The sequence below is a fragment of the Rhinoraja longicauda genome, chromosome 19 (assembly GCF_053455715.1).
Source record: "Rhinoraja longicauda isolate Sanriku21f chromosome 19, sRhiLon1.1, whole genome shotgun sequence".
Taxonomy (NCBI): Eukaryota; Metazoa; Chordata; class Chondrichthyes; order Rajiformes; family Arhynchobatidae; genus Rhinoraja; species Rhinoraja longicauda.
Window position 1 is genome coordinate 3,466,210 of NC_135971.1, and position 18,875 is coordinate 3,485,084.

Here is an 18,875-nt window from a genome sequence, read left to right on the forward strand (position 1 = left end):
TGGTGGTCTGGATGGTCACTGGCGTGACCTCGTCCTTGTTTCTTTCCAACATTGTGTTTCACGAAGAAGGCCGGGGGCGCGGTGTAAGTGGGCAGGAGCAGCGATTCTGCGGGGGCAACGGTGGTCATCTCAGCCCCTCCCGGCTATCCCCCAGTTCCAACCCAACCCCAACCAAACCACCCCCCCCATTCCTGTCACCACCCCACCGCCCATCCCTCTCTCCCCCCTCTCCCCCCACCGCCCGTCCCTCTCTCCCCCCCCGCCCGTCCCTCTCTCCCCCCCTCTCTCCCCACCGCCCCCGTCCCTCTCTCCCCCCCACCGCCCGTCCCTCTCTCCCCCCCCTCCGCCCATCCCTCTCTCCCCCCCTCTCTCCCCCCTCTCCCCGTCCCTCTCCCCCCCACCGGCCGTCCCTCTCTCCCCCCCCCCTCTCCCGTACCTCTCCCCCCCCGCCCGTCCCTTTTCTCCCCCCACCGTCCGTCCCCCTCTCCCACCCTCTCCCTCCACCCCCGCCCGTCCCTCTCCCCCCCCCACCGCCCGTCCCTCTCCCCCCCTCCCCTCTCTCCCCACCTCTCCCCCTCACCGCCCGTCCCTCTCCCCCCCGCCGCCCCGTCCCTGTGTGGACCCCTCCCTCTGTCCCCACCGTCCGTCCCCACCCAGTCACATATAATGCTGATGTATGCTCTCCCTCCCTCCCCTCCCTCCCTCCCTCCCTCCCTCCCTCCACCTCCCTCCCTCCCTCCCTCCCTCCCTCCCTCCCTCCCCTCCCTCCCTCCCCCTAGTCTCTCCCACGCGGGTCTCCTCCCCACACACCCACACACACACAGGTAGAGAGACGGCCGGGGGGGGTGGGAGGCAAGCGGTCTCCTTACCGTGGTCGCTGCACCGGGTGGCGGGGTGAGGTTTACGCAGGGCTCGCGTCGTGGCTCGCGTACAGGGCAGGCAGACCGACCTACAGTGAGAGACACACGGCAGAGGTTAGTACGGAGCAGGCTCGTACCAAGCCCTGGGCACATCACAACCCAGTGGTAGACACAGAGTGCCGGAGTAACTCAGCGGGTCAGGCAGCATCTGTGGAGAACATGGATAGGTGACGCTTCACAGAGTGCTGGAGTAACTCAGCGGGTCAAGCAGCGGTAGAGTTGCTGCCTTACAGCGAATGCATCGCCGGAGACTCAGGTTCGATCCCGACTACGGGCGCTGTCTGTATGGAGTTGGTACGTTCTCCCCGTGACCTGCGTGGGTTTTCTCCGAGATCTTCGGTTTCCTCCCACTCTCCAAAGACGTGCAGGTTTGTAGGTTAATTGACTGGGTAAATGTAAAAATTGTCCCTAGTGTGTGTAGGATAGTGTTAGTGTGGGCAGCGCGGACCCGGTGGGCCGATGGGCCTATTTCCGCGCTGTATCTCTAAATCTAAATCCAAAAATCGTTGGAGAGAAGGAATGCGTGACATTGCGGGACAAGACCCTTCTTCAGACTGAAGATTTTGTGTCTGTCTTCGATTTAAACCAGCATGTGCAGTTCTATCCTACACAGGCACTCTTGTGAAACGTCACCTATCCATGTTCTCCACAGATGCTGCCCGACCCGCTGAGTTACTCCAGCACTTTGTGAAACGTCACCTAACTAAACCCAAACCAACCCAACTCAACCACCACCCATTCCTTCTCTCCAGAGATGCTGCCCGACCCGCTGAGTTACTCCAGCACTGTGAAACGTCACCTATCCATGTTCCCCACAGATGCTGCCTGACCCGCTGAGTTACTCCAGCACTCTGTGAAACGTCACCTATCCACGTTCTCCACAGATGCTGCCTGACCCGCTGAGTTGCTCCAGCACTCTGTGAAACGTCACCTATCCATGTTCTCCACAGGTGCTGCCTGACCCGCTGAGTTACTCCGGCACTTTGTGAAACGTCACCTATCCATGTTCTCCACAGATGCTGCCCGACCCGCTGAGTTACTCCAGCACTTTGTGAAACGTCACCTAACTAAACCCAAACCAACCCAACTCAACCACCACCCATTCCTTCTCTCCAGAGATGCTGCCCGACCCGCTGAGTTACTCCAGCACTGTGAAACGTCACCTATCCATGTTCCCCACAGATGCTGCCTGACCCGCTGAGTTACTCCAGCACTCTGTGAAACGTCACCTATCCATGTTCTCCACAGATGCTGCCTGACCCGCTGAGTTACTCCGGCACTTTGTGTTCTTTATTCGTGAAGCAGCATCTGCAGTTCCTTGTGCCTAGGGCATTGGCCAGTTGACAACCTTGGTGCTCGCTGGTAACACGTGTGAAACGCCCCGCGCGCCAAAGGCAAGTTACCTGATCGTTTCATCGAATGTAATCTTCTCACTTAGTTCGAGTAGAGCCACATCATAGTCATAGAACTGAGTTATGTTTTGATCCACTTTCGCCGCGATGTTGAAGGCGGGGTGAAGGACAAGGTCTTTCACTGGTAGCTGCCTAGATTGTCCACCTGCGCAGAGACGTAGAGTCCAGGACCAGGAGGTCACAAAGTGTAAGAATAACGGGAAGACCCTTTAGGACTGAGACGAGGGGAAACGTATTCACCCAGAGCGTTGTGAACCTGTGGGATTCTCTGCCACAGAGGGCATTGGAGGCCAATTCGCTGGATGTTTTTTCAAGAGAGAGTTAGATTGGGGGGGGGGGGGGGGGGAGAGAGTGGGGGGGGGAGGTTGTGGAATTGGGGAGGGGGTGCGGATTGGGGGGAGGGGCGGAATGGTGGGTTGCGGAGTGGGGAGGGGGGTGCGGAGCGGGTGTGGTAGGGGTGCGGATTGGGGAGGGACGGAGTGGTGGGGAGGGGACGCATGTGGATTGGGGAGGGGAGGGGTGCGGATTGGGGAGGGACGGAGTGTTGGGGAGCGGGGGCGTGTGGAGGGGGGAGCGTGGGGAGAGGAGGGTGCGGATTGGGGGGAGGGGGGTGGGGAGTGGTAGGTGGGAGTGGGGGGGTGCGGTGAGGGGAGGAGTGGAAGGGGCGGGGGAGACGTGTGTGGGGGTAGGGGAGCATGGAATGGGGAGGGGTGCGGATTGGGGGAGGGGGGGTGCGGATTGGGGGGAGGGGGTTGCGGAGTGTGGGGTGGTAGGGGTGCGGATTGGGGAGGGTGGGCGGGGGTGGGGTGCGGTGAGGGGAGGAGTGGAAGGGGCGGGGGAGACGTGTGTGGGGGGTAGGGGAGCGTGGAAAGGGGAGGGGTGCGGAATGGGAAGGGCAGAGTGGTGGGGGGAGCGTGGGGAGGAGAGGGGCGTAGAATGGGGGAGGGGTGCGGATTGGGGGAGGGGCGGAGTGGTGGGGAGCAGGGGGGTGTGCGGTGAGGGGCGGGGAATTCCTACCGACAGTAACGCTGATGGTGCTCATGCTACTTATGTCATGGAAACGGACGAAGCAATGAGCCGCGGTCAGGACCCACGTTGGAGCTACGATGGAGCCGCTGCAGGTTCCAATTCCCTGCCAAACAGAACAAACATCAGACCCCCCCCGACACACACCAGCGGTCGATTAACCCACAAAACCCTGCGTGTCTTGGGAGCGCGGGAGAAACCCCCGGCACCCGGAGGAAACCCACGCGGTCACGGGGAGGGCGTGCAAACCCCGCACAGACAATGGGAGACGGGCTCGGGGCCATGGAGGGCGCACTGTGGCTCCACCCAGGGAATGGAGCAGCGGGTGGAGCAGCTGCTGCCTCACGGCGCCAGAGACCCGGGGTCCCATCCCGACCGCGGGCGCTGTCTGCAAGGAGTCTGTGCGTGACCCGCGTGGGTTTTCCCCGGGTGCTCCGTTTTCCTCCCGCACTCAGCTCAGGACGAGGCGTGGTTGGGAAGTCATGGGGACCCGGTGGTGGGGTGGGGCGGGGTGGGATGGTGTGGGGCGTGGATGGGGTGGGGTAGTGTGGGCGGGGTGGGGGGTGGGGTTAGGGGTGGGGTGGGAGGTGGGGCGCGGTGTGGGTGGGGTGTGGGGTGTGGTGGGTGGGGCGTGGTGGGATGGGCTGGAGTGGGACGGGGTAGGGTGGGGTGGGGTGGTGTGGGGCGTGGATGGGGTGGGGGGTGGGGTAGGGTGGGCGGTGGGGTTAGGGGTGGGGTGGGAGGTGGGGCGCGGTGTGGGTGGGGTGGGTTGTGGGGTGGGACGGGGTAGGGTGAGGTGGTGTGGGGCGGGGCGGCGGGGTGTGGGGTGGGGCATGGTGGGGTTGGGGGCGAAGGAGGGATAAGGATTTTATGTGAACCCAATCGGGCTACCTTGTGGCGACTGTTTTATGTAATTTTGTTTCTGCAAACACAAAGCAGGTCCCTGTACCTCAATCAGTGCACGTAACAATAACGTGTGATCGTCAGCACTGGTCAGTGGCGGCCACCGACCACTTGGGCCGAAGGGCCTCTCCCCGTGCTGCTACCATAGACTCATGGAGTCATAGAGTGATACAGTGCGGAAACAGACCCTTCGGCCTAACTTGCCCACACTGGCCAACATGTCCCAGCTACCCTAGTCCCACCTGTCTCCGCTTGGTCAATATCCCTCAAAACCTGCCACATCCATGTACCTGTCCAACCCTTTCATAAACTTTGGGATAGTCCCAGCCTCAACTACCTCCTCTGGCAGCTCGTTCCATACACCCACCTCTGTGTGGAAAAGTTACCCCTCGGATTCCTATTAAATCTTTTCCCCTTCACCTTGACCCTGTGTCCTCTGGTCCTCGATTCCCCTACTCTGGGCAAGAGACCGTGACAGCAATGCCTAAAACGACCTTCGTCCTCAGTCTGTTAGAAGGGTCTCGACCCGAAACGTCGCCCATTCCTTCGCTCCTGAGATGCTGCCTGACCTGCTGAGTTACTCCAGCATTTTGTGAATAAATACCTTCGTCCTTTACAAAGGTGGGACAATAGACAATAGGTGCAGGAGGAGGCCATTCGGCCCTTCGAGCCAGCACCGCCATTCAATATGTTCATGGCTGACCATTCTCAATCAGTACCCCGTTCCTGCCTTCTCCCCATACCCCCTGACTCCGCTATCCTTAAGAGCCCTATCCAGCTCTCTCTTGAATGCAATGTGATCATGGCTGATCATTCTCAATCAGTACCCCGTTCCTGCCATCTCCCCATACCCCCTGACTCCGCTATCCTTACGAGCTCTATCTAGCTCTCCCTTGAATGTATTCAGAGAATTGACCTCCACTGCCTTCTGAGGCAGAGAATTCCACAGATTCACAACTCTCTGACTGAAAAAGTTTTTCCTCATCTCAGTTCTAAATGGCCGACCCCTTATTCTTAAACTGTGGCCCCTGGTTCTGGACTCCCCCAACATTGGGAAGATGTTTCCTGCCTCTAACGTGTCCAACCCCTTAATAATTTTATACGTTTCGATAAGATCCCCTCTCATCCTTCTAAATTCCAGTGGAAACAAGCCTAGTCGCTCCAGTCTTTCAACATACGACAGTCCCGCCATTCCGGGAATTAACCCAGTAAACCTACGCTGCACGCCCTCAATAGCAAGAATATCCTTCCTCAAATTTGGAGACCAAAACTGCACAGTACTCCAGGTGCGGTCTCACTAGGGCCCTGTACAACTGCAGAAGGACCTCTTTGCTCCTATATTCAACTCCTCTTGCTATGAAGGCCAACATTCCATTGGCTTTCTTCACAGCCTGCTGTACCTGCATGCTTCCTTTCAGTGACTGATGCACTAGGACACCCAGATCACGTTGTACGTCCCCTTTTCCTAACTTGACACCATTCAGATAATAATCTGCCTTCCTATTCTTACCACCAAAGTGGATAACCTCACACTTATCCACATTAAACTGCATCTGCCAAGCATCCGCCCACTCACACAACCTGTCCAAGTCACCCTGCAACCTCGTAGCATCTTCCTCACAGTTCACACTGCCACCCAGCTTTGTATCATCTGCAAATTTGCTAATGGTACTTTTAATCCCTTCATCCAAGTCATGGGAGGTAGTTCGGGGCAGTATAATTATCATGTGTACCGAAGTACAGTGAAATGCTTTTGTTGCGCGCTATCCTGTCAGCGGAAAGACGATACATGATTCCAATCGACCCATTTACAGTGTGTAGATACATTTTAGTTTAGTTTAGAAATACAGCACGGAAACAGGCCCTTCGGCCCACCGAGTCCGCACCGACCTGCGATCCCCGCACATTAACACTACCCTACACACACTAGAGACATTCTACGCTTATACCAAGCCAATTAACCTTCAAAACCTGCACGTCTTTGGATTGTGGGAGGAAACCGAAGATAGAAACATAGAAAATAGGTGCAGGAGTAGGTCATTCGGCCCTTCGAGCCTGTACGCACCGCCATTCAATATGATCATGGCTGATCATCCAACTCAGTATCCCGTACCTGCCTTCTCTCCATACCCCCTGATCCATTTAGCCACAAGGGCCACATCTAACTCCCTCTTAAGTATAGCCAATGAACCGGCCTCAACTACCTTCTGTGGCAGAGAATTCCACAGATTCACCACTCTGTGTGAAAAAAACCTTTCTCATCTCGGTCCTAAAAGACTTCCCCCTTATCCTTAAACAGTGACCCTTTGTTCTGGACTTCCCCAACAACGGGAACAATCTTCCTGCATCTAGCTTGTCCAACCCCTTAAGAATTTTGTAAGTTTCTATAAGATTCCCCCTCAATTAGGAGATCGCGGAGAAAACCCCACGCAGGTCACGGTGAGAACGTACAAATTCCGTACAGACACGGTAAGGGAATAACGTTCAGTGCAATGTAAAACCAGCAAAGTCCGAGTTGCTGCCTTACAGCGAATGCAGCACCAGAGACTCAGGTTCGATCCTGACATCGGGTGCTGTCTGTACGGAGTTTGTACGTTCTCGGCAAGGATAGTCCGAGGGTCACCAAAGAGGTAGGTAGTAGTTCAGCACAGCTCTCTGGTTGTGGTGGGATGGTTCAGTTGCCTGATAACAGCCGGGAAGCAACTGCCCCTGAATCTGGAGGTGTGCGTTTTCACACTTCTGTACCCCAATGCACGCGCCCAACTTACGGGGCCGTTGATCTTTACGTGCCAGGGGTATTTCTTCCGAAATTCGGCATTTGGTACCTCATCGCCAACTCCACAAAGATCACCGATTGTGGATAGATCTGCAGAAGCAGAAACATCACCGGTCAGCATTCAAAAGTTTTTAGTTCAGTTTAGTTAAGACCACCAGCCCCTCGAGCCTGTACGCACCGCCATTCAATGTGATCATGTCTGATCATTCTCAATCAGTACCCCGTTCCTGCCTTCTCTCCATACCCCCTGACTCCGCTATCCTTAAGAGCTCTACCTGGCTCTCTCTTGAATGCATTCAGAGAATTGGCCTCCACTGCCTTCTGAGGCAGAGAATTCCACAGATTCACAACTCTCTGACTGAAAAAGTTTTTCCTCGTCTCCGTTCTAAATGGCCTACCCCTTATTCTTAAACTGTGTGACCCCTGGTTCTGGACTCCCCCAACATTGGGAACATGTTTCCTGCCTCTGACGAGTCCAACCCCTTAATAATCTTATATGTTTCGATAAGATCCCCTCTCATCCTTCTAAATTCCAGTGTATACAAGCCTAGTCACTCCAGTCTTTCAACGTCTGAATAGAGGTAGTTTGAGGGTCTCCGATGCGGTAGACGAGAGGTCAAGACCGCTCTCTAGTTGCTGGTAAGATGGTTCAGTTGCCTGACAACAGCTGGGAGGAAATCAGGAAGAAATGTATAACGATAGTGCAAGACAAAGTTGATAAGTCCAATAAATGATAGTCCGTATGTCCCAGTTGCCTGCATTTGGCCCATATCTCTGTAAATCCCATTTAATTTGGATCCCATTATTTGTGGGCAATGTTAGTTTACTGCTGTTAACTTCCTACCTAATATTTTGTCGAAGGCTTTGACCAAATCGTCCATCTTCCTGACCAGGAAGGTGTGTGTCTCGTGGGTTTTTTTTGATGCAAGACTATCCAATTCGCTCAATTCAACGCCCTCTGTGATGCCAAACGCGTACATGTCTGCAACAGACCAACATAGTTCGGTTAAGTTTAGTGTTGTAGGAGGAACGTACAAACTCCGTACAGACAGCACCCGTGGTCAGGATCGAACTCGGGTCTCTGGCGCTGTAAACTCTATCGCTGCGCCACCGTGCCGACCGATCGATACCAACGATTTGGGTGAGAACGTGCGTGGAATGATCAGCAAGTTTGCAGATGCTGGTTAAAGTTGGTAGTAGGAAAAAAACTGCAGATGCTGGTTCAAACCGAAGTAGACACAAAATGCTGGAGTAACTCAGCGGGTCAGGCAGCATCTGTGGACGAGGAAGGGTCTCGACTGGAAACGTCACCCATTCCTTCTCTCCCGAGATGCTGCCTGACCTGCTGAGTTACTCCAGCATTTTGTGCCTACGTAAAGTTGGTGGTATCGTAGGTAGTGAAGATGGTTGTGAAACATTGGAGCAGGAACTCGATCGATTGGCCAGGTGGCCTGAGCAAAGGCTGATGGAATTTAATACAGAGAAAGGCGAGGTGGTGCATTTTGGAAAGTCTAGCATGGGCAGGACCGGCACTGTGAACGGCAGGGCTCCAGGAAGTGTTGTGGAGCAGAGGAATGCAGGTGCATAGGGCATTTGTACAGGGCCCTAGTGATAATAGACAATAGAAACATAGAAAATAGGTGCAGGAGTAGGCCATTCGGCCCTTCGAGCCTGCACCGCCATTCAATATGATCATGGCTGATCATCCAACTCAGTATCCTGTACCTGCCTTCTCTCCATACCCCCTGATCCCTTTAGCCACAAGGGCCACATCTAACTCCCTCTTAAATATAGCCAATGAACCGGCCTCAACTACCTTCTGTGGCAGAGAATTCCACAGATTCACCACTCTCCGTGTGAAAAAAAACGTTCTTATCTCGGTCCTAAAAGACTTCCCCCTTATCCTTAAACTGTGACCCCTTGTTCTGGACTTCCCCAACATCGGGAACAATCTTCCCGCATCTAGCCTGTCCAACCCCTTAAGAATTTTGTAAGTTTCTATAAGATCCCCCCTCAATCTTTTAAATTCCAGCGAGTACAAGCCGAGTCTATCCAGTCTTTCTTCATATGAAAGTCCTGCCATCCCAGGAATCAATCTGGTGAACCTTCTCTGTAGCTCCTCTATGGCAAGAATGTCTTTCCTCAGATTAGGAGATCTTGTACAAACCCCACGCAGGTCACGGAGAGAACGTACAATGTCCGTACAGACACGGTAAGGGAATAACGTTCAGTGCAATGTAAAACCAGCAAAGTCCGAGTTGCTGCCTTACAGTGAATGCAGCACCAGAGACTCAGGTTCGATCCTGACTACGGGTGCTGTCTGTACAGAGTTTGTACGTTTTCCCCGAGATCCCCGAAAACTGTATGTAATACTCCAGGTGTGGTCTCACCAATGCCCTGTACAACTGCAGCAGAACCTCCCTGCTCCTATACTTAAATCCCCTCGCTATGAATGCCAACATACCATTGGCTTTCTTCACTGCCTGCTGCACCTGCATGCCTACTTTCAATGACTGGTGTACCACGACACCCAGGTCTCGTTGCATCTCCACTTCTCCTAATTGGCCACCATTCAGATAATAAGAACATGGGAACATGTTGGCGGGTGTGTGGAGGTTGGGCCGAAGGGCCTCTCTCCGCGATCTGTCTCTCCATCACTCCATGCGCACACCTACCCAGGTAATCCGACTTATTGCCTGCTGGGTTCACGAAGGTCTGGATGCGCGCGACGGCCATTTTCGGCTCTCCGCCCATGTTTGCTTTCCCTGCAAGAGGACGGTATCTCAGAGAACAGACACTCGACAACGCACCACAATCCCCACCATTGAAACATAGAAAACGGTTGCAGAAGGAGGCCATTCGGCCCTTCGAGCCAGCACCGCCATTCAATGTGATCATGGCTGATCATTCTCAATCAGTACCCCGTTCCTGTCTTCTCCCCAAACCCCCTGAATCCGCTGTCCTGAAGAGCTCTATCTAGCTCTCGCTTGAATGCATTCGGAGAATTGGCCTTCTGAGGCAGAGAATTTAGTCAGAGGGTGGTGAATCTGTGGAATAGTTTGCCACAGAAGGCTGTGGAGGCCAATTTTATCGATATATTTAAGGCGGAGATAGATACAATCTTGATTAGTGCGGGTGTCAGGGGTTGTGGGGAGAAGGCAGGAGAATGGGGTTGGGAGGGAGAGATAGATCAGCCATGATTGAATGGCGGAGTAGACTTGGTGGGCCGAATGGCCTAATTCTGCTCCTATCACTTATGACCTTCTGGCCTTATGAGATCAGCTCGCTGCTGTCAGGAACCATGGGGGCAGAAACAATTTCTCCCCTGTGACAATAAAGTATAATTGTAGCATTAGGTCTGAAGAAGGGTCTCGAACCGAAACGTCACCTATCCATGTTCTCCACAGATGCTGCCTGACCCGCTGAGTTACTCCAGCACTCTGTGAAACGTCACCTATCCATGTTCCCCACAGATGCTGCCTGACCCGCTGAGTTACTCCAGCACTCTGTGAAACATCACCTATCCATGTTCCCCACAGATGCTGCCTGACCCGCTGAGTTACTCCAGCACTCTGTGAAATGTCACCTATCCATGTTCCCCACAGATGCTGCCTGACCCGCTGAGTTACTCCAGCACTCTGTGAAACGTCACCTATCCAACTCTACCACTGATTGAGCTGTCTGTTCCTCTCAAATGGCCGTAAGGATTGTGCAATAAAATTACCTCCCCACACCCCCCTCCCACACACACCCCCCCACACACACATCCACACCCCCCCACACACACACACCCCACCACACACACACCCCACCACACACACACACCCCCCCCACTCCCCTCCCCACATCACCCCCCCACCCTCCGCTCCACCAGTAGCCGACTCACCATCGGTAAATAATATGGTGACAAATCTGACTTTCATCCATTTTATCTGCTCGTTTCTGAGCCTGACCTTGGTCAAGGACATCATCTCTAGCACTTTCTCGAGAGCGCCGTAGATGTTGGTTCCTCTTCGATCCTCGTGCGCTGCGAAAGGCGACAAGGCACGGGTCTTAGTGGACGGATTCGCAGGCGGACAGGTTCGGGGGACGGGGAGGGGTCAGGGGGGATGGGTCAAAGCCGGGCTAATGGCACCGGCTTAGATAAGGCACACCAGAGACGCATCTGATCTGCTTTGACTCTGACATTGGGTGGGACAAGGGGAGAAAACATTCGGCCCTTCGAGCATGCACCGCCATTCAATATGATCATGGCTGATCATCCAACTCAGTATCCTGTACCTGCCTTCTCTCCCTACCCCCTGATCCCTTTAGCCATAAGGGCCACATCTAACTCCCTCTTAAATATAGCCAATGAACTGGTACCCCTTTCCTGCCCTCTCCCCATACCCCCTGACTCCGTTATCCTTAAGAGCTCTATCCAGCTCTCTCTTGAATGCATTCAGAGAATTGGCCTCCACTGCCTTCTGAGGCCGAGAAACATCAAAACATAGGAAACCTAGGTGCAGGAGGAGGCCATTCAGCCCTTCCAGCCAGCACCGCCTTCGATATGATCACGGCTGATCATCCACAATCACTACCCCGTTCCTGCTTTCTCCCCATATCCCTTGATTCCATTAGCCCTAAGAGCTAAATCTAACTCTCTCTTGAAAACATCCAGTGAATTGGCCTCCACTGCCTTCTGTGGCAGAGAATTCGACAGATTCACAACTCTCTGGGTGAAAAAGTTTTTCCTCACCTCAGTCCTAAATGGCCGACCCCTTATTCTTAAACTGTGTGGCCCCTGATTCTGGACTCCCCCAACATCGGGAACATTTGTCCTGCATCTAGCCTGTCCAATCTCTTAAGAATTTACGCTGTTTCTAAAAGATCCCCTCTCGTCCTTCCAAATGGCCTACGCGTTATTCTTACATCGTACATTTGTTGACATAAACTATCATTGATCGGACGTTATTGGACTTTGTCTTGATCTAACGTTATCCCTTTTATCCTGGAGCTACGCTTGACTCCTCCTGTCATCCCCACCCAGACCCGAGGGGAGGGGCGGGGGAGACAAGGGGAGAGACAACGGGGAGACAAGGGCATTCTCTGCCACAGAAGGTAGTTGAGGCCAGTTCATTGGCTATATTTAAGAGGGAGTTAGATGTGGCCCTTGTGGCTAAAGGGATCAGGGGGTATGGAGATGGCAGGTACGGGATACTGAGTTGGATGATCAGCCATGATCATATTGAATGGCGGTGCGTACAGGCTCGAAGGGCCGAATGGCCTACTCCTGCACCTATTTTCTATGTTTCGATGAGACAAGGGGGGAGACAAGGAGAGACAGGGGGAGAAACAAGGAGAGACACGGGGGGAGACAAGGGGAGTGATAAGTGGAGAGACAGTAGGGAGACAAGGGGAGAGACAAGGGGAGAGACAAGGGGGAGACAGGGGGGGAGACAAGGAGGGATTGAGGGGAGAGACGAAGGGGGGGAGACGAGGGGAGAGACGAGGGGAGAAAGGGGGAGAGACGTGGGGGTTGGATGTGCAAGTGGAAAGGGGTGGACAAGGATAGGAGTCGAGAGATGGTGGTGGTGGGGGGAGGAGGGAGAGGGGAGGGGGGAGGAGGGAGAGGGGAGGGGCGAGAGGGGGGGCCGTGGTACCGCATGTCCAGCCCAAGTCACACCTCCGTATTTGGCTTTTTCCGAATTCAACGCATCAACGACATTCGCCACTTCCTCGTTTTCTGGGTCATTGATGTCAACGACGACCTCTGGGAACGAGGCGTAGGTGATCACCCCGAACAGTGGGTTGACGTCGAAACTGATGATCTGGTGCGGGAGGGAGGAAGAACTTACAAAATTCTTAAGGGGTTGGACAGGCTAGATGCAGGAAGATTGTTCCCGATGTTGGGGAAGTCCAGAACAAGGGGTCACACAGTTTAAGGATAAGTCTTTTAGGACCGAGATGAGAAAGTTTTTTTTCACACAGAGAGTGGTGAATCTGTGGAATTCTCTGCCACAGAAGGTAGTATAAGAGTAAATTGTTTAGGTATATGGATAGGAGGGGATTGGAGGGTTATGGTCTGAGTGCAGGTAGATGAGACTAGGTCAGGGAGAATGGTCGGCGTGGACTGGTAGTGCCGGACAGGCCTGTTTCCATGCTGTAGTTGTTATATGTTATATGTTATATATGTTATATATGTAGTTGAGGCCAGTTCATTGGCTATATTTAAGAGGGAGTTAGATGTGGCCCTTGTGGCTAAAGGGATCAGGGGGTATGGAGAGAAGGCAGGTATGGGATACTGTGTTGGATGATCAGCCATGATCACATTGAATGGCGGTGCAGGCTCGAAGGGTCGAATGGCCTACTCCTGCAGCTATTTTCTATGTTTCTATGTTTCTAAGGACGGACAGAAGATAGACGAAAAATGCTGGAGTAACGCTCAACACGCCGGGCATTGAAACGTACAGAATAGTGAGCAGCCTGGATAGAGTGGGTATGGAGAGGATGTTTCCACTAGTGGGAAAGTCTAGGACCAGAGGGCACAGCCTCAGAATTAAAGGACGTTGTTATCGGAAGGAGATGAGGAGTTTCTTTAGCCAGAGGGTGGTGAATCTGTGGGATTCTGGATGCTTTCAAGAGAGAGTTAGACAGACGTTTTAAAGATCGCGGAGTCAATAGACAATATACAATAGGTGCAGGAGGAGGCCATTCGGCCCTTTGAGCCAGCACCGCCATTCAATGTGATCATGGCTAATCATCCACAATCAGTACCCCGTTCCTGCCTTCTCCCCATACCCCCTGACTCCGCTATCCTTAAGAGTTCTATCCAGTTCACTCTTGAATGCATTCAGAGAATTGGCCTCCACTGCCTTCTGAGGCAGAGAATTCCACAGATTCACAACTCTCTGACTGAAAAAGTTTTTCCTCATCTCCGTTCTAAATGACCTACCCCTTATTCTTAAACTGTGGCCCCTTGTTCTGGACTTCCCCCAACATTGGGAACATGTTTCCTGCCTCTAACGTGTCCAACCTTAATAATCTTATACGTTTCGATAAGATACGCTCTCATCCTTCTAAATTCCAGTGTATACAAGCCTAGTCGCTCCAGTCTTTCAACATATGACAGTCCCGCCATTCCGGGAATTAACCTAGTAAACCTACGGGGTACTGATTGTGGATGATCATCCATGATCACAGTGAATGGCGGTGCCGGCGCGAAGGACTGAATGGCCTCCTCCTGCACCTATTGTCTATTGAAATCATCCAGTGAATTGGCCTCTACAGCTGCTGGCCTTGCAGAGGCAGCGTGAGGTGTAGATGGAGTCAATGGAAGGGAGGTTGGTTTGTGTGATGGTCCGGGCTGTGTAAACCCTGGCGATACCTTACCTTTTCGATGAGATTCTTCACCACATTGATGGCGTGCTCGAAGCTAACCTGCCCCACGCTGTTTGACGCGTCGATCAGAAAGTAAATGTGCAGGTTGACGTCCATCCCCAGGTTCAACTTCCGGCCGTGAGATTCTGCGGAGGACAATAGACAACAGACGTAGGTGCAGGAGGAGGCCATTCAGCCCATCGAGCCAGCACCGCCATTCAATGTGATCATGGCTGATCATTCACAATCAGTACCCCATCCCTGCCTTCGCCCCATAACCCCTGACTCCGGGGGAGTGACTAGGCTTGTATACACTGGAATTTAGAAGGATGAGAGGGGATATTATCGAAACATAAGGGGTTGGACACGCTAGAGGCAGGAAACATGTTCCCAATGTTGGGCTGTCCAGAACCAAGACTATCTAGCTCTCTCTTGAATGCATTCAGAGAATTGGCCTCCACTGCCTTCTGAAGCAGAGAATTCCACAGATTTACAACTCTCTGAGTGAAAAAGTTTTTCCTCATCTCCATTCTAAATGGCCTACCCCTTATTCTTAAACTGTGTGGCCCCAGGTTCTGGACTCCCCCAACATTGGGAACATGTTTCCTGCCTCTAACGTGTCCAACCCCTTAATAATCTTATACGCTTCGATAAGATTCCCTCTCATACTTCTAAATTCCAGTGTATACAAGCCTAGTCGCTCCAGTCTTTCAACATACGACAGTCCCGCCATTCCAGGAATTAACCTAGTAAACCTACGCTGCACGCCCTCAATAGCAAGAATATCCTTCCTCAAATTTGGAGACCAAAACTGCACACAGTACTCCAGGTGCAGTCTCACTAGGACCCTGTACGACTGCAGAAGGACCTCCTTGCTCCTATACTCAAACTAGGAGACCATAATTGCACACAGTACTCCAGGTGCGGTCTCACTGGGGCCCTGTACACCTGCAGAAGGACCTCTTTGCTCCTATAGTCAACTCCTCTTGTTATGAAGGCCAACATTTTGTAACTTTGTCCGTGCCCTTTAATGTGGCCTCGGTTTGGAAATATTGGCTATGCACGCAAAGAATCTCACTGTGACTTGTATAACATACAACAACTACAGCATGGAAACAGGCCTGAGTCTGAGTGTTTCCCTTTTCTGCCTCCTGCCTCACACACTGCCTATTAGCTATCTGTGTTTGAGTCCCTCCCCCCAACCGTACTAGTTTAAAGTCTCCGCAGTTATTTTAGCAAATCTCCCCGCCAGGATATTGGTTCCCCTCGGGTTCAGATGCAACCCGTCCTTTTTGTACAGGTCATACTTCCCCCAGAAGAGGTCCCAATGATCCAGAAACTTGAAACCCTGCTCCCTGCACCAGCGCCATTCATTGTCGCACGTGATACCAGAGAACTCATTCAAAGAAACATAGATACATAGAAGCATGGAAACATAGAAAATAGGAGCAGGAGAAGGTCATTCGGCCCTTCGAGACAGCACCGCCATTCATTGTGATCATGGCTGATCATCCACAATCAATAACCCGTGCCTGCCTTCTCCCCATATCCCTTGATTCCACTAGCCCCCAGAGCTCTATCTAACTCTCTCTTAAATCCATCCAGTAAATTGGCCTCCACTGCCCTCTGTGGCAGAGAATTCCACAAATTCACAACTCTTTGGGTGAAAAAGTTCCTTCTCACCTCAGTTTTAAATTCAAGATTCAAGATAGCTTTATTTGTCATCCAAAAAAGTTTTTTGGATGAAATTCAGTCACCCACAGTCCAACAATAAAAGCACTAAAATAGGCAGATTACACAATAACGCATTAAAATAGGCAAATTACACAACCCCAAAAACACACAAAAAAAGAAACATCCATCACAGTGAGTCTCCTCCAGTCCTCTCCTCACTGTGATGGAAGGCCACAATGTCTTTTCCCTTCCCCTGCCGTCTTCTCCCGCGGTCAGGTTGTTGTGGTTCCAGGCCGCGACGGACGGTCCGCAGCGGGCCGACCCAAGCCCCGCGATCCGGGGCGGGCGAACACGCTGCCGCTGTTGCTGCACGTCGCGGCGGGCGAACACGCTGCCGCTGCCGGAGCTCCCGATGTCGGCATCCACGCGGCATCCATCTTAGACTGTGGCCCCTGGTTCTGTACATCCAATCTATTCCAATAAATTCTTTTCTAATTGCCATTACTGCAGAAGGAGTCGGTGTGATCTTACACAGACCCAACAGGCCAGATCTTTCAGTCGCTTTCTTCCAGCTTGTTGTTCGTCCTTCGGGTTCAAAGATGACCTAGACTTCACTTTCAATGCTATGAGGTTGCATGGTGACTTGGGATGCTATGAGTTTGCAGGGTGACTTGGACAGGTTGTGTGAGTGGGCGGATGCATGGCAGATGCAGTTTAATGTGGATAAGTGTGAGGTGGTAAGAATAGGAAGGCAGAGTATTATCTGAATGGTGTCAGGTTAGGAAAAGGGGACGTACAACGAGATCTGGGTGTCCTAGTGCATCAGTCACTGAAAGGAACCATGCAGGTACAGCAGGCAGTGAAGAAAGCCAATGGAATGTTGGCCTTCATAACAAGAGGAGTTGAGTATAGGAGCAAAGAGGTCCTTCTGCAGTTGTACAGGGCCCTAGTGAGACCGCACCTGGAGTACTGTGTGCAGATTTGGTCTCCAAATTTGAGGAAGGATATTCTTGCTGCTGAGGGCGTGCAGCGTAGGTTTACTAGGTTAATTCCCGGAATGGCGGGACTGTCGTATGTTGAAAGACTGGAGCGACTAAGCTTGTATACACTGGAATTTAGAAGGATGAGAGGAGATCTTATCGAAACGTATAAGATTATTGAGGGGTTGGACACGTTAGAGGCAGGAAACATGTTCCCAATGTTGGGGGAGTCCAGAACAAGGGGCCACAGTTTAAGAATAAGGGGTAGGCCATTTAGAACGGAGATGAGGAAAAACCTTTTCAGTCAGAGAGTTGTGAATCTGTGGAATTCTCTGCCTCAGAAGGCAGTGGAGGCCAATTCTCTGAATGCATTCAAGAGAGAGCTAGATAGAGCTCTTAAGGATAGCGAAGTCAGGGGGTATGGGGAGAAGGCAGTGGAGACCAATTCTCTGAATGCATTCAAGAGAGAGCTAGATAGAGCTCTTAAGGATAGCGGAGTCAGGGGGTATGGGGAGAAGGCAGTAACGGGGTACCGATTGAGAATGATCAGCCATGATCACATTGAATGGCGGTGCTGGCTCGAAGGGCCGAATGGCCTCCTCCTGCACCTGTTGTCTGTTGTCTATTCGTAACTTACCGGGGGTTTTGCTGGAATTAGTGCGCGTTAAACCCAAAGTGCTGCTAAACGAGGCGGTGAATGCTTCTGCCACGTCCTCCGGTGTGTCGAACGAACTCTTGTCTGTGGAAGGAGACGAGACCCAGCTCGGTGCGAGCAAATCTTAAGGTTTTGTATTTGTTCTGGTCGGGCTCAGTTCAGAGCGTTTGTCGGCACTGGGCCTGTACTCGCTGGAGTTTAGAAGAACGAGAGGGGGGGGACCTCATTGGAACGTACAGAACAGTGAGCGGCCTGGATAGAGTGGATTTGGGGAGGATGTTTCCACTGGTGGGAGAGTCTAGGACCAGAGGGCACAGCCTCAGAATTAAAGGACGTTCTTTTAGGAAGGAAATGAGGAGGAATTTCTTTAGTCAGAGGGTGGTGAATCTGTGGGATTCTTTGCCACAGACGGCTGTGGAGGCACAAGTCAGTGGGTATTTTTAAGGCAGAGAGAGATAGATAGATAGATAGATAGATAGAGATAGGGCGGCACGGTAGCGCAGCGGTAGAGTTGCTGCTTTACAGCGAATACAGCGCCGGAGACTCAGGTTCGATCCTGACTACGGGTGCTGCACTGTAAGGAGTTTGTACGTTCTCCCCGTGACCTGCGTGGGTTTTCTCCGAGATCTTCGGTTTCCTCCCACACTCCAAAGACGTACAGGTATGTAGGTTAATTGGCTGGGTAAATGTAAAAATTATCCCTAGTGGGTGTAGGATAGTGTTAATGTACGGGGATCACTGGGCGGCACGGACTTGGAGGGCCGAAAAGGCCTGTTTCCGGCTGTATATATATGATATGATATGATATTCACAAAATGCTGGAGTAACTCAGCAGGTCAGGCAGCATCTCGGGAGGGAAGGAATGGGTGACGTTTCGGGTCGAGACCCTTCTTCAGACTTTGAGAGATAGATTCTCGATTAGTGCGGGTGTCAGGGGTTATGGGGACAAGGCAGGAGAATGGGGTTAGGAGGGAGAGATAGATCAGCCGTGATTGAATGGCGGTGTAGACTTGATGGGCTGAATGGCCTATTTCTGCTACTATCACTTATGCTCATGAGATACAGCATGGAAACGGGTCCTGCGTCCCACCGAGTCCGCGCCGACCAGCGATCCCCGCACCCTAACATTATCCTACACACACTAGGGACAATTGTACCGAAGCCAATTAA

The 18,875-nt window shown here is 52.5% G+C and overlaps 2 protein-coding genes across 2 annotated transcripts in view; both read right to left on the reverse strand.

Annotated features, from left to right (window-relative positions):
* Positions 1-18,875, reverse strand: part of LOC144603008 (zinc-binding protein A33-like) — an 852,507-nt gene that overhangs the window by 731,968 nt on the left and 101,664 nt on the right.
* Positions 1-18,875, reverse strand: part of LOC144602503 (complement C2-like) — a 39,714-nt gene that overhangs the window by 2,343 nt on the left and 18,496 nt on the right. The window contains 11 exon segments of the mRNA XM_078415634.1: positions 3-106; positions 870-949; positions 2,324-2,477; positions 3,350-3,464; positions 7,030-7,127; positions 7,882-8,019; positions 9,713-9,802; positions 10,924-11,064; positions 12,703-12,847; positions 14,409-14,542; positions 17,688-17,789. Of these exon segments, the coding sequence (XP_078271760.1) occupies positions 3-106; positions 870-949; positions 2,324-2,477; positions 3,350-3,464; positions 7,030-7,127; positions 7,882-8,019; positions 9,713-9,802; positions 10,924-11,064; positions 12,703-12,847; positions 14,409-14,542; positions 17,688-17,789 (1,301 nt within the window).